At 58.2% G+C, this 12,837-nt stretch overlaps 1 protein-coding gene across 9 annotated transcripts in view; it reads right to left on the reverse strand.

Annotated features, from left to right (window-relative positions):
- The window catches only part of NFIX (nuclear factor I X), a 94,451-nt gene that overhangs the window by 12,705 nt on the left and 68,909 nt on the right, over positions 1-12,837 (reverse strand). For 6 of the 9 annotated variants that reach the window (XM_033133745.1, XM_033133740.1, XM_033133746.1 and 3 more), the window contains exons 3-8: positions 9,853-9,915; positions 9,485-9,559; positions 8,998-9,118; positions 7,718-7,854; positions 5,064-5,186; positions 2,940-3,115 (exon numbers count right to left, since the gene is read on the reverse strand). In XM_033133745.1, the coding sequence (XP_032989636.1) occupies positions 2,940-3,115; positions 5,064-5,186; positions 7,718-7,854; positions 8,998-9,118; positions 9,485-9,559; positions 9,853-9,915 (695 nt within the window). The remainder of the gene's footprint in view (positions 1-2,939; positions 3,116-5,063; positions 5,187-7,717; positions 7,855-8,997; positions 9,119-9,484; positions 9,560-9,852; positions 9,916-12,837) is intronic. The other 3 variants (XM_033133748.1, XM_033133742.1, XM_033133747.1) reach the window with 1 other exon arrangement.

The raw sequence follows: 12,837 nt of genomic DNA on the forward strand, positions 1-12,837 counted from the left end.
AACCCCACAGATCATAGCCTCACTTTTCCTCTCCAGGCCATCTTGAGCCTGGGCCCCCGGGGTGGGGACAGAGGTGGGGGAAGGCTGGGACACGGGGGCTTTCCAGCTAGCCCTTGCTCCCACAGGGCAGCCTCTGTCTCCTCCTAGTCTCCAGGGTCTGTCTCTGCCCAGCAGGATCTACATCGCTAATCCCACCAATAAAGCTAATCCCAGCCCATATGGCAGGACATCAAACCTGCTGATTTACTGCATTCAGTTTCTAGAAGCAACTTCCAACCAGGTTAGGGTGTCACAGCTCTGGTTGGAGTACAAGTTGAGGTCTTTAAAATCTCAAGGTCTTGTGACTTTGCAACACCTTAAAACCTCGTGAGGTAAGAGCTAGAAGGAACCTAGAGGCTGGAGAGCTGCTTGCTTTCATCTGACAAATGAAGAGGAGGGCCAGGCTGCTCCCCTGTTGGTGATGGAGGCAGAGCTAGAACCAGGCCTCCTGCCTCCCAGAGTCACGCTCTCCTATTGGGCTGTGATTTCTCCATCGCATTCACTTGGCGGTCTCTTCTCTCTTTCAGAAATACAGCTAACCAGGCACCCTCTCTCTGCCCTTTGCATCTCTTCTGAGTGGTGTCTCCATTTGGCCTTGGCTTTTACAGATGTGGTTCTTGTCAATCAGGGCCTTAGGCTGGGGTCTGAGGACAGTCCACAGGGGAGCCCTTCTGCAAACCATCTGTAAAATTCTTGTGTGCATATATTTTTCTGCAAAGATGACCTGTAACTTCAAATTCTCATGGAAGTTATGAATTGACTCTTCTAGGCTCTAGATCAGTGGCTCTCAAAGTGGGTCCCCTGACCAAAAGCAGCAAACACCATCTGGGAACTTGGGGAGAAATACAGATTCTCGGCCCCACCCCAGACCTGCTGAATCAGAATGAGGTGAGACTCAGCCACCTGTGGGCTTGCAAGGCGTCCAGGTGACTGTTATACATGCAAAGACAGATCTACTGCTCCGGAGGCGGCCACGGAGCAAGTGCAGCCGGTATGACCATCCCCGGCCGCCAAGTCAGCTGCAGAGTGGGGGCCCGAGGCTCTCTCCTCCACAGCATGGTGCCATCTCTAGCCTCTCTCAGAAGTGGGCCCCCCTGGAGCGGGCTCACTATAGACACCCCCTCCTCTCTTGGGCACAACAGGCCACAAGAAGAAACCCAGAGAGGCTGCTCCCCAGCTGGGCTAGACTCCCTGTTTAACCAGGGTGGCTGTTTCTCCTCCTGTCTACAGTGTTTTGTCCACGGTCTACTCAGAGCAAGCACATGCCTCGAGAAGAGAACTTTCTAGGCCAAGTGAGATCCTAATTTTGAACAGTCGAGTCAAGGGAGAGGCTCAGGACCCAGCTGTCAGAATGCCCAGGGGATGGACTGGCTCTCTGGGCTAAACTGGTCCCCCAGGTTGGTCTCATCCGTTCAAAAACCCCAACTGCCTCTGGAGGTGAGAAGGCGGGGTTCCTGGCCTCTGCTCCATACTCCAGACCCCAGGCTCCTTGGGGGCTGGGACTAGGGCTGGCAGTTCCCGTAGACACTGCCGGCATCTATGGAGGAAGTGCAATAGTTGTCAGGGGTCACATTCGCTTTTCCCTGAATGCCCTTAAAAGTGAACAAGCTTGTCCAGAGAGGCAGGCAAGGCTCTGAGTGTGCTAAGGAGCTGAAGAGCTAGCAAAAGAAACCCTCACAGGGTAAAGGGTTAAAGGAGCTAGAAAGCGGAAGGAGGGAGAGCAGGAGGGAGGGAAGAGGGAATGAGGAGACCCCTCCCCATAATCCACCAGCACTTAGCAAACTCCCACCCTGCACAGGGCACCCGGAGCTGGCACTGTTCTCCCTGGGCGTCCTCTAGCATGGGTTTCTGACTGGCTTCCTCCACTGAGGTCCTTTGAGCCACCTCCCCACCCAACCTCACAGCCAGCAGGCTTCCAGGCTGGACCGGCTGCGGGAGAGGAACTGGGCCTCTCAGAACGCACGCAGCATACTGCTGGGGCTCCAGAACCTTCCCAGAGAGCACGAGACCACCGTGTCCCAAACCAGAGTGGTCTCCCTGGGACTAGGAGTGGTCTCCCTAGGACCACTATCCCACCTACAGCGTTGCCTCTGGCCTACCACTGTCTGGGATAATTCCTTTGCTGAGCAATCTCTGCATTTCTGCTCATCAGTGACTGGACCCTAGGGCTCGTTGACATAGAAGGGCAGTGCCTCCCAACCCCCGCAGAGCACCACAGGAAGCCAGACTTTCCCAGGCTGAGGAGCAGGGCTTCGCTCCAGAACCATAAGCGACCTGGGAACCCCTTGTTGAGAGTCCTGCCAACAGGAGTCTCCATGACAGCTCCTGTGGACTGGGCCCTCTCACCCAGGGGTGATGATGCCCCCAGGGCACCCTGAGGTCTGCAGACATTCTTGATCATCATAACTGGGGAGAGGGCAGTGCTGCTGGCTTCCAGTGGGTGGGGGCCAGCACCCCAGTGCCCAGGATGGCCCCACACCACAGAGAGTGAACAGCCCCAAATGTCAAGTCCTGAGGTTGGGAAACCTTGGTCTAGAACCTACCATGTTCTTGGCAGCCCTGAGGTTTAAGAGGGGTATTAGGAGATAAGGGGCCTGGCCTGGGTTGGACAGCTCCCGGGTGCACTCCTGCTGGGGGAACAGAGACCGTAAGGAGGGCAAGGAGTCTGAGCAAGGTGGGCCCAGCCGCTGCCCCCACTTCTCTGGACGGTAATGGAAAGGCCCCCGGCAAGATACACAGACCCCTACCCCAGACCAGAAGACTGAGGTGTTCGCACTTCTGGCTCTCTGCTGCTCCAGCCCCAGGTGGGCTCCTGGCTCTGGGGCCCTCTCCCTGTGACCCTGACAGACGGACAGACGCAGAGATGAGCTGTGGCGGGGCTCCTGGGCCTCTGGACTCACCTGTCCAGTGGCCTGGCCCGAGCCATCTGAGCACACGAACTGCACAAACTCCTTCAGCGAGTCCTGCCCGTGGTGGTGGTGGTAGCGGATGGTCGGGTGCGTGAAGTACGGACTCGACTGCTGGATGATGGATGTGGAGGGGAAGTGCAGCGCTGACGCTGTGGCCCGAGGGCTCCCTGCATGCACGTGGGCAGGAAGAAAAGGGCATCAGGGGATAGAAGATGAGGGGAACTGCTGGTCAGGGCACTGAGGATCCAGAGAAAAAGGGAAAATGGGCAGGAGCAGGGCTGGGACCAGGGTCAGGAGAGCCAGGCTCTGGTGCGAAAGTTGAAATGGCGCCAAAAAACCCAGTAATCAAGGTAAATAACATTTTAATGCAATATTTAAAGAAAATCAAATTGGCAAACGAGGGCCTGCACGCCAGCTGCTTGTCTTCATAAATAAAGTTTGATTGGAACCAGGACAGGGGTTAAGGGCAGGATCATGCAAGTGCAGGGTCAGTCCCTTCTTTTGTTTAAAATGTTGACTGTTTGCTCATTGTCTGTTTTTGCAATAGCTGTAATTTTTAAAAATACTGCATTACAACATTTTTTATCATGACAACTGAGATTTCTGAGGGCCCCTGACATTTTGTGCCGTAGGTAAGTAACTTATTCCCCTCACCCTGGTCCAGGGCTTGGGTGGGAGCCTGGATAAGGGAGGAGAGGAGGCAGACATGACCCCACACCTGTGCAGGACAGGCCCCCGCAATGCACACACATGGCTCCTGCATGTGAGCACGTGTGCACCTGGCCACTGCTGCCCAGGCCACATTCCTGTGTGTTCAGCCCTATCACACTCGCACATGCATCCTTACACACCAGACCTCGCACACACGATCCCACCCCGGCAGTGGCCCCAGCTCCTCCCCAGCCATCCTCCCCCTCCCGTCTGTTTTCAATCAGCTTGCTCTTGCTCTCGGTTTCATTAGGGGGCTGAGGAAACTTGGCTTCTCTCTGGAGTTCATAAAAGCTGAGTGGAGCTGGGCCTGCTGCCTCCCGCAGCCCAGGGCCTGGGCTCCCTGCCCCCACCTTGAGGCCACCACGCCCTGCCCCAGCGCAGGCTGCCTCTGGGCTCCCAGCCAGGAGGCCCCGAGGAGGAAACTGGGAGGGTAAACCTTGCTATTCTCTGTGTCCTATTGAAGGGCCCAGGAGACGGCGGGCCGACACAGGGCAGCATCCAGAGAAAGTCCAGGCCTCTTTCTGCCAGATGGGTGCCGAGGGCAGAAAGGAGCAAGTGAGGGAGTGGCAAGGCTGGGGACTCAGCTCCCACAACTTCCTGCCTGATTCCTTCCCCTCAGGACACCGAGGTGTTCTCCCCACCAAGCGCCTTCTCCGGACACTGAAGCAAGAGATCCCCCAAGTCAGTGGGCAGGCTCCGTTCCCAGGAGAGCAGCTCAGGTGCCACCTTTGGTCCTCTTGGCCTAGCCCTTCACTTCTGGAAATGGGCAGGGAGGCCCCAAGAAGGAAACCTGGGCTCCTCTGAGTGAACTTGTCAATCTGCGCCCCACACCAATCTGGGTTGGTTCTGGGAAACCAGACCCTGGGCTTGGCCAGGAGCTGGGAGAGAAGAGCTGAAAGGAGGACAGAGGAAGAAGCCTGAACTTTCCCACTCACAGCTGGCGGAGGAGAGGAGAATGGGGCAGGCCTGAGGACTCTGCAGTCCTCAGAAGACAGGCCTGTGCCTCACACAGCACATGTGTACACACATCCATGCACACACACAAGTACACACTTATCCTGGCACACATGTACGCACCCATGTGACACATACACCCAATGCATGCACACACACAGTACACGCACAAGCATACATGCACATGTGCACATGGGGAGTGAGAAGCAAGTGGGAAGGTGCTTGGGAACAAAATGAGGAGGCCCAGGGGCCGGCTGGTGGCTGGTTCTCCAGCTGGTGCTGCAGTGGAAGGAGGGCCCATTCCCTTGCCCACCCGCTGCCATACCACAGCCCTCTCAGAGAGCTTGGGGCTGTCATTTGGGTGGACTCTGGCCCCTTCACCTGGCCAGCTGCCCCTCAGTGCTCGGCCACCTCCCCCATGGTCCCCTTCCGGGGGCCCCCATTTCTCACCTGGTCTGACTCCAGCAAGCACAGGCAGCGGGTGGTGGGTGAAAGCCATGCGCGGGGAGCTGCCCTGAGAGGAGAGGGCACTGCAGAAGTCCAGCTTTCCTGACTTCTTTAGAGAAGCCGGGCCTGGGGGGAGGAATCAGCAACACAGGGCAGGTTTAACTGGGCCAGGGCGGGAGCAGGGGAAGGCGGGAAGCCAGCAGCTCACTCTTTCTCTCCTCCGCCCCCTCCCGGCTGCCCCTTCCCCCACCGTGCTCCTTCCTGCCTCCTCTGCCCCATCGGGCTGGCCGTGGGTGCTTCTCTGATAGGAAAGGAAAATGAGGCTCTCGGGAGCGCTGGGCAGGGAGTAAGTGGGGGGGCCCATCTTGCCCCCTGATAAGTGGATAACAAGCTGAGGGGACACAGATGAAAGGGCTCCAGGAAGGGCACTGGGGGCAGAGGCAGACAGGAAAGGACTCCCTCCACCAGAGGACCCAGATGCTGGGTCATTTCAAGGCTTTATTTTGCTCTCAGAGCCAGAGATAGGGTGGCATTCAGCAGGAGACAGGGCCACAGAGAACTCTCCTCTAGGAGCCTGATGATGCCAACCAAGATCATCTCTGTGCCCAGTGGGCACCATGTCCGAATGATGCTATGACAAAGCAGTGCCGCAGGGCCAGGTCCTCTAGGAGAGCTTGTCTCTTGCCTGGGCTGAGCCTCAAGGCTGTGCCCAGCCTGGGAGGCGTAAGGTGGACTCCGGGCAGATCTCCAGAGCTGCCATCTTGGAGACACAAATCAAGGCAGTTTGGGTGGGGGTGGGGGGCTGCAGAACAGAGAAATAAGAGCCATCTTAACCACAGAGGGAAGAGGGTGGGGAGCGAACTCCCAGCCAGAAGAGGTGTTATCTGGCGGCAGCTGTGTGCCACCTGATAGCTGGCACGGTGGGGGGTGGAGCGCCCCCACCAGCTGTGCACAGCTGTTCCTGCTGCTGCACAGTGCCTCCCCAGCTGTTCCCAGTCCTGCAGCTGGGCTGCTTAATTGGCGATTTGTCTCAGCACAGGGAAACAACATGGGAAGGGGGTAAGGAGGAAAAGAGGGAAAAGCAAGGAAGCTGGGGTGCTGCAAAAGAATGCTGGGGGCCATGCATGGCAGGACTGATGGAAGGAGCAGAAATGATGGGCTCTACAGCAGACAGCCAAGAAAGGAAAGAGCAGGAGCCTGGAGGGGAGGGCTCCTTGGGAACCAGGTCTGGGCAGAAGGATCTAAGGGCCACCAGCCTTAGTGGGGGCACGTGGGGCCTTGTGGAAGCGGTCACTTAACCGAGACCCTGGCTGGGGAGTCTTTAGGGCTTTCTCACCCCCTTCTCTCTGCACCTCCCGAGGTTCCTCAGGGAAGCATCTGGGCTATGCTGGCCCAGGTCCCCTCCTGCCACCACGAGATCCTGGGAGGGGCACCCAAAGCCATGTGGAGCAATGTCCCACAAAGGCGAGCCTCAGTGGTGGTCCAGAGCCTGTGCCCTCAGCCCAAGGCCTGGAGGCGAGCCCTCCTCCCCTCCTCCTAGGGGCCGAGAGCAGAAGCTGATTCTGTGTCTGGGGCAGCAAAAATGCAGGAGTGCTTCCCCACCCTTCCGCCTTGCTTCTCCCCCAGCCCGGTCCTGCCCATCCACTTGGCCCTTCCCAACAGGGGCACATATGGAAAACACCAGGCAAAGCGCCATCGGGTCAGACCCTCATCTTCCTGCGTTGGAGATCGAAGCCCCTGTCCCCAGGCCTGAGCAGAGCAGAAGTGACCTGTGTACATTCCACACACTCAGGGCTGAACTCCTCGGCCCCACATCTCAAGGACACACACAGGCTGCACCACCCGTGTGTAAGGCAGAAGTATCCTGCAGCCAGCCTCCTCATACACACCTGCACACACACAGATGCACGGGCGCGCGCGCGCACACACACACACACACACACACACCACTCCTTCTATTCTACTTGGGCTCTCCCGGTCAGCCCACGCCTCCTATCAAGACTGGAAGTGACAGTGGGTGGGTTCACCAGGAAGAGAGTAAGTGGTCTGTGGGGGTTTGGAGGACTGAAGACAATTCCCCTCACTCTTTACTCTGTGAAGCCGGGCTCCTTAGACCAGTAGCTCTGAGCTTGGTCAGCTCAGGGAGATTCTGTTCCCTGCTACCCGTGGAACATTCAGCAATGTCTGGAGACATTTTTGGCAGTCACACCTGGTGTTTGTGGGGTGGGTGCTACTGGCATCTAGTGGGTGGAGGCCAGGGAGGCTGTCCAACACCCCAGAGTGCACAGGACGACCCCCCCCCCCGAGAATGCTCTGGCCCCAAATGTCAGCAGTGCTCAGGCAGAGAAACTGCTTTAAACCACAAAGACCATAGGGCTGGGGCAAACTCTCTAGAAAAGTACCAAGAGAACCAAGCTGAGAAGGCTCTGAAGAGGCCATAGCCCCCACTTCTTCCCGCCAGAGCAGAGTGGGTTCTGCTGCCCACTCAGGGACAGCCCAGAGCCTCATCTCTGCTCCCTCCTTTGGCCTAGATCTTCCTCTGGAAGAGCAGGAGATGAGAAGCTGGGTAGTGCCACCGACAGCAGGAGAATCGCCAGGTAACCTGATGGGGAAGAAGAGGCTCTGGGCTGCCCTTGCTCTGGGTCAGGCGCCCATACCTGCATCCACATCGTTGGGCCACCCGCTGGACTGGCTGCTGCCAGCTGCTGGGGAGCGGCCTGTCCCAGGATAGAAGACATCGTCGACAGGGCTCTCCATCTCGCTGTCATCGATGGACTTGGGGCGCTTGGTGGTGCTGGGAAAGGAGAAGAGGGATCAGGAGGGCCAAGGTACCAGTACTCAGGCTGGTCCTCTGTGTTAGGAGCAGGCACCTACTGACAGCAGCGCTTCAGGGCACTCACTGTGTGCCCACCCCCAGACCAGCCCCAGAGCCCCTTAGGCCCAGCCTGCCCACTACTCCTCCTCAAGCCCCTTCTTGGTCTGTGATGCCATTAGCCACCAAGCTGCCCAAGTCAGAGAAGCGGGCAAAACCATCAAATGCTTCTTTGGCCCCACCTTCCACTTCCAATCAGCCTCCAGGACCAGGCGAGGCGACTGAGGCACTCACCAGTAATAAAAATGCCAGTGGATGCCACAAAACTCTGTCATCAAGCTATTATTTTATATTAAATATTAAATATGAAAATATTGTAACATTTTAATGCAATATTTAGGCAAATCAAAATGAATACCAAAAACCACACAATGAATGAACCAAAATGTTCAAGTTTTTTTAATAAAGAGACTGGATCTCACCCTGTCCTTCACGACTGGCCATGACCAGGGGCTACTGTGTCCACCCCCAAATATCTCTCAACTACACCCCTCCCTCTCATGCCACTCCCCCACCTCCAGGACTCAGCTCTCTTCCACTCCAGCCTGGCCAAGGCTGCTGGAGGTGCTTTCTGGAACACACATCCCCAGATCTTAAAACCCTTCAGTGGGTTTTAAGTCTAAAGGCCTTCCTCTGGCCCCCGAAGCCCTCTGTGGGGTGGTCCTGCCAGCCTGGGGTGCCCTCAGCTGGGACAGAGGGCACTGTCTGTAGCTGGAGTGTCTACCCATGTCCTTACTACCCCCCTGTATATCTGGGCTCAAATGTCACATCCCCAAAAGAGAGATCCCCACTGGGACCGCCTCCCAGGCAGAGCCCTGCCTTGTTTAGGTTTGTGTTCCCGGGGCTGAGTGCCCAGGACAACACAAAGTAGGACAGCACAAAATAGGACAGCACAAAGTAGGAGCTTCAGGCGGTGGGGAGCACAGTGGGCCCTGGCTGCTCTGGAGCCAGTGCCCTCAACAAGGGGTGACATTTTGAAGCACCCAAGGAACTGTGGTACAGCTGTCCACAATACCCGAGATGGCCTGAGGGGCGGGGGAAGGGAGGCTGGAGGACTCGGCTCACCTGGTGGAAGGAGGGGAGGTGATGGACCGCCGCCCCAGGGTCACCTGGTTTATGTTGTAGTAGCTGGGACTTTCCAGGTCCGCCAGCGAGAAGTTGGGCCCTGATGCTGTTGCAACAGGAGCTGGGAAGAAGAGAGGATGATTAGTTTGGAAGGTGTGGGAGGCCCTATGGGGCCTGTTTTGTTGCCACGAGCAGCTCCCCAGAAACCCCAGGGCAAGTTCACTGGGAAGCCTGCTGAGGAAACCTCCTCCGGCCGAGGGTCATTGGAGAAGAGTCCTTAGTTGTGATTTTTTTCCCTCTAAAGCAGAAATTAGAGATGGGGCTCTCTGGACGCCTCCGCTGCACCCAGCCTGGTGCCAACGATGCAGACAATGTCCCAGGAAACCCTATCTGCCCCCTCCCCCAGCAAGACCCCATCAGTGGGAGGCCACCTCCTCACCCGTCCCTGCTGACTTAAGTCGTGACCCCGAAGGAAGGACTCACTTACTCTGTGATACTCTGACCAGCTCCGTCACATTCCAGACCCCAGAAGTCACAAAACAGTCCTGGAAACTTAAGTGCCCTGAGAAGGAAAAGAGGGAGTGAGTGGAGGCTTTTCCACTCACCTCCCCCTCCCCACTTGCTCCCTCCCAAGCCCCAAGTCCCAGGCCCAGGCTGGCCCTCAGGGGTCCTCAGGTCTACAGGGAAGAGGGGGTAGCTCCAGGTGAGCCCTCCCTTCCAGCTGGCAGTTCACCTGAGGGACAGCTGAGTAAAGGGGAAGAACCAGGGAAGGATAGATCAGCCAAGGTACGGGAGGGCAGAGGACTGCGTGGGGGGTAGGGTAGGCGGGAGGACAGGTGGGCCAGGGACACTGACCGTTGGGCAGTGGTTTGATGTCCGCATCTCCTTGCTGGTTTGAACTATCTGATTGTCCGGATTCTGCAGGAAACACAAAGGGGGTTTGGGTTAAGACCAAAGTGCCTTGCGAACAGCTACTCCTCCAGCCCTGTAAACGCCTTCATCCTCCCTCTCCCAGCAGCCCAGGAAGACCCATAAGACCAGAAGAGGGAGAAGAAACTGCTCTACTGTGGTGGGCAGTCCTGGGCAGTGCAGGGTGTTTGGTAGCATCCCCGGCCTCCACCCACTAGATGCCAGTAGCACCCCAGTTGTGATAACCAAAACTGTCTCCAGAAACTGACTGATGTGCCCTGGGGGCAAAGTCGTCTGTGGGTGAGCAGCATTGTCAGAGTCAGGGCAAGAAGGGCGCCCAGGAGAGAAGCCAACGACCATCTCTGCACAGCTGGGATGGACCCAAGGGTCCCCCATCCTCCACCCGGGTCAAGCGCCCAGAGAAGCAACCCTTTCCTTCCCTCACTTCATTAATTAGAGCCATTCCTGCCTGCCTGCGCCACCCCCACCTCACCTTTATGCTTATAGGCAGTGCCTGGCAACACGGAGGGGGGAGATCTGCCCTGACGCCGTCGCCCGCTCTGTGCCAGCCTGTCTGGGCTGTCTCATGCCCCAGTGCCACAGCTGCTCAGAGGGAGCCCCGAGACAAGGGCCCATTGTGCGGTGGGAGCTCACAGAGGACTGGGGGCAGGGTGGAGTGTGTGTGTGAATATTTTGCTGAGCTTGGGAAAGCCCCCTGCCCCCGCCCCCCAGGTCCTCAAAGCTTTGTATGCCAGGGGCACAACGGGGACCTCCAGAATGCCTGCCTGGGCATGACAGCTGGAGAGAGGGTGGCGGAGGGGGGCCAGGGCAGGTTGTGGGGCAGGAGGAAGGCAGGCATTGGGTAGAGAATCAGCTGCTCGCAGGGGGACAACACAGGGTGGCATTGGGAAAACTGGGCACTGGTGTTGGTCAGGGCTTTGCCTGAGGCTTTGGAGCAATCCTGCCTCCTGGGTCTCACCCACCACCTTGCGGTCAGTCCGCTGGCCAGGAGTCCGCCCCCCGCTCCCGCCAGCCTCACAGCGGAGCTCACGTTGGGGAGTGACCAGCAAGGAGATTCCTAAATGGGACCGTGGGACCCCACTGGGGCTGGCGTGCCGAGCAGCCTTGTCAGAGCACAGACCTCACCACGGCTCCAACCAGTTCCTGGCCGCCTGCCTCAGTGTGGCCAGTGGGAAAGGACCGGCTGCCCCGAGGTCGGTTTCAGGCTCCATTTCCCCCATTCTTTACCTTGTTTAATTTCTTTTATGTCAAAGATTAGTAATAAGTTTTGTCACAAATCAAGAAAATAGAGGTTTAAAAGGAAAGTGCTCACCCCCTCTGGTGTGGGGTGCATCCTTCTGCACTACCCCTTTGGAGTGGTGTGTTTGGAGATGGCTGATCCCACCGGAGGCTAGTGGCACTCTACTCTGTGCTGTGGAGAGAAGCTACCGGACCTCCTCCTAAGTGCTGGGGAGGGCAACCTCTCTGCCGTGGCATCTCGTGGGTGTGAATTTTCTGTCGCTCTCTCACCTTGGCCCATTCCTGGCTTTCTAGGTCTGATTGAAGCTCTAGCTGGGCCAGGAGGGAGCAGGTGAGGGACCAAGGCAGCAGGCAGCTCACCCGAGGGCCTCGCTGGACCCAGGCCCTGAGCCTGCCGCCTCTCGGGACTGCCTTTTCCGCAATTCCTAAGTCAGGAAGGGCAGAGGCCCAGGACCGGCTTGTGGAGCCTAGCAAGGGGCACATGCTCTAGCCTCTGCTGCCCAGAAATCCCTGCTACCAAACCACCTGTCCTAGGACCGACTCGGTCCCCACCAAGCCCTCCAGGCCTGAGTCAGTGAAGTGGGGGAGATGGAGGAGGCTCTGGAGTCCACCCCACAGGAGTGGTTCTCGCCCTCTGAAAATGGACAGGTGGAGACAGAAAGCCTTGCGCACGCGCACACCCAGCACAGGGACAGGAAGACGAGAGAGAACCCGACAAAGAGATGGAGGTGGGCCAGCGACTGAGGCAGAGACAAATGGGGCTCCAGGAGAGCGCGACAGACAGGAAATCCTCCTAAACCAGGACACTGCCCCGAACGTTATTGCTGTTATTACTATTAGTTCCATGTAGAGAAGCAAGCAGGAGCGAAGATCGGCGCGGGCGAGGCGGCTGCCACGCGCCTCCGGGCGCTGCTCCGGGCACTGCTGGCAGCCATTTTAGCCCTTGGCAGCCATCTTACGGCTGGCGGCCCCCGCCGGCGGCCCCACAATGCCGCCACCGCCGGCCGGGCATGCTCAGCTTAGCTCCAGGACAAAAGGCAGAGACACTGGAAATCTGGACCCAGGCTCAGAGGCACAGGAGCCAGCCCTGCGGCCTGGGCAGCTGTGGCCAGGGCCCCGCCATCCTGTTCAAGCTGCACCCGCGCAGAGCAGAAGGGACAGGGAAGGTTTTGCCCAGGCGTCTGGGAACACCATGCCTCGCTCAAAAGCGGCTGAAGCCCCCACGGGCCATCCTCAGGCCCAAGGGCTCCACTAGTTCGGCAAGAGTGGACCCCTGTCCCCCCAGGACAGTAAGGGACGTGATGGGGGCAGGCCTGTGTCCACCTAGTCAGTTTGGACAGACAGGGGAAGGGAGCTGGCAGGAACCCAACCAGCGGCTGCAGGGCCCAGACAGGCTGCTGGGCCCATGGTGCATAGGCTCCCGGGAAGGACATGGAGAAGCCCTCCCCACGCAGAGGTGGGGGATAGCCGGGCCAGCTTTCTTAAATGAGGGGCTCTTTGGGGAGCCATGCCCTGAGGTCAGGGCCTGCTCTGGACAGCCACTGGGGAGCACACAACGCCTGAGCACCTTGACTCCCTTCCCTGTCTGGGATCCCCAGGGGAGGGGATAACCCCAGGCCTCGGGACAGACAGGAGGAAGGCTCCAGGCCCCGCCTCATGGCTGCTCAGCTT

This window comes from Rhinolophus ferrumequinum, chromosome 18, assembly GCF_004115265.2.
Source record: "Rhinolophus ferrumequinum isolate MPI-CBG mRhiFer1 chromosome 18, mRhiFer1_v1.p, whole genome shotgun sequence".
In the NCBI taxonomy this organism is placed as follows: Eukaryota; Metazoa; Chordata; class Mammalia; order Chiroptera; family Rhinolophidae; genus Rhinolophus; species Rhinolophus ferrumequinum.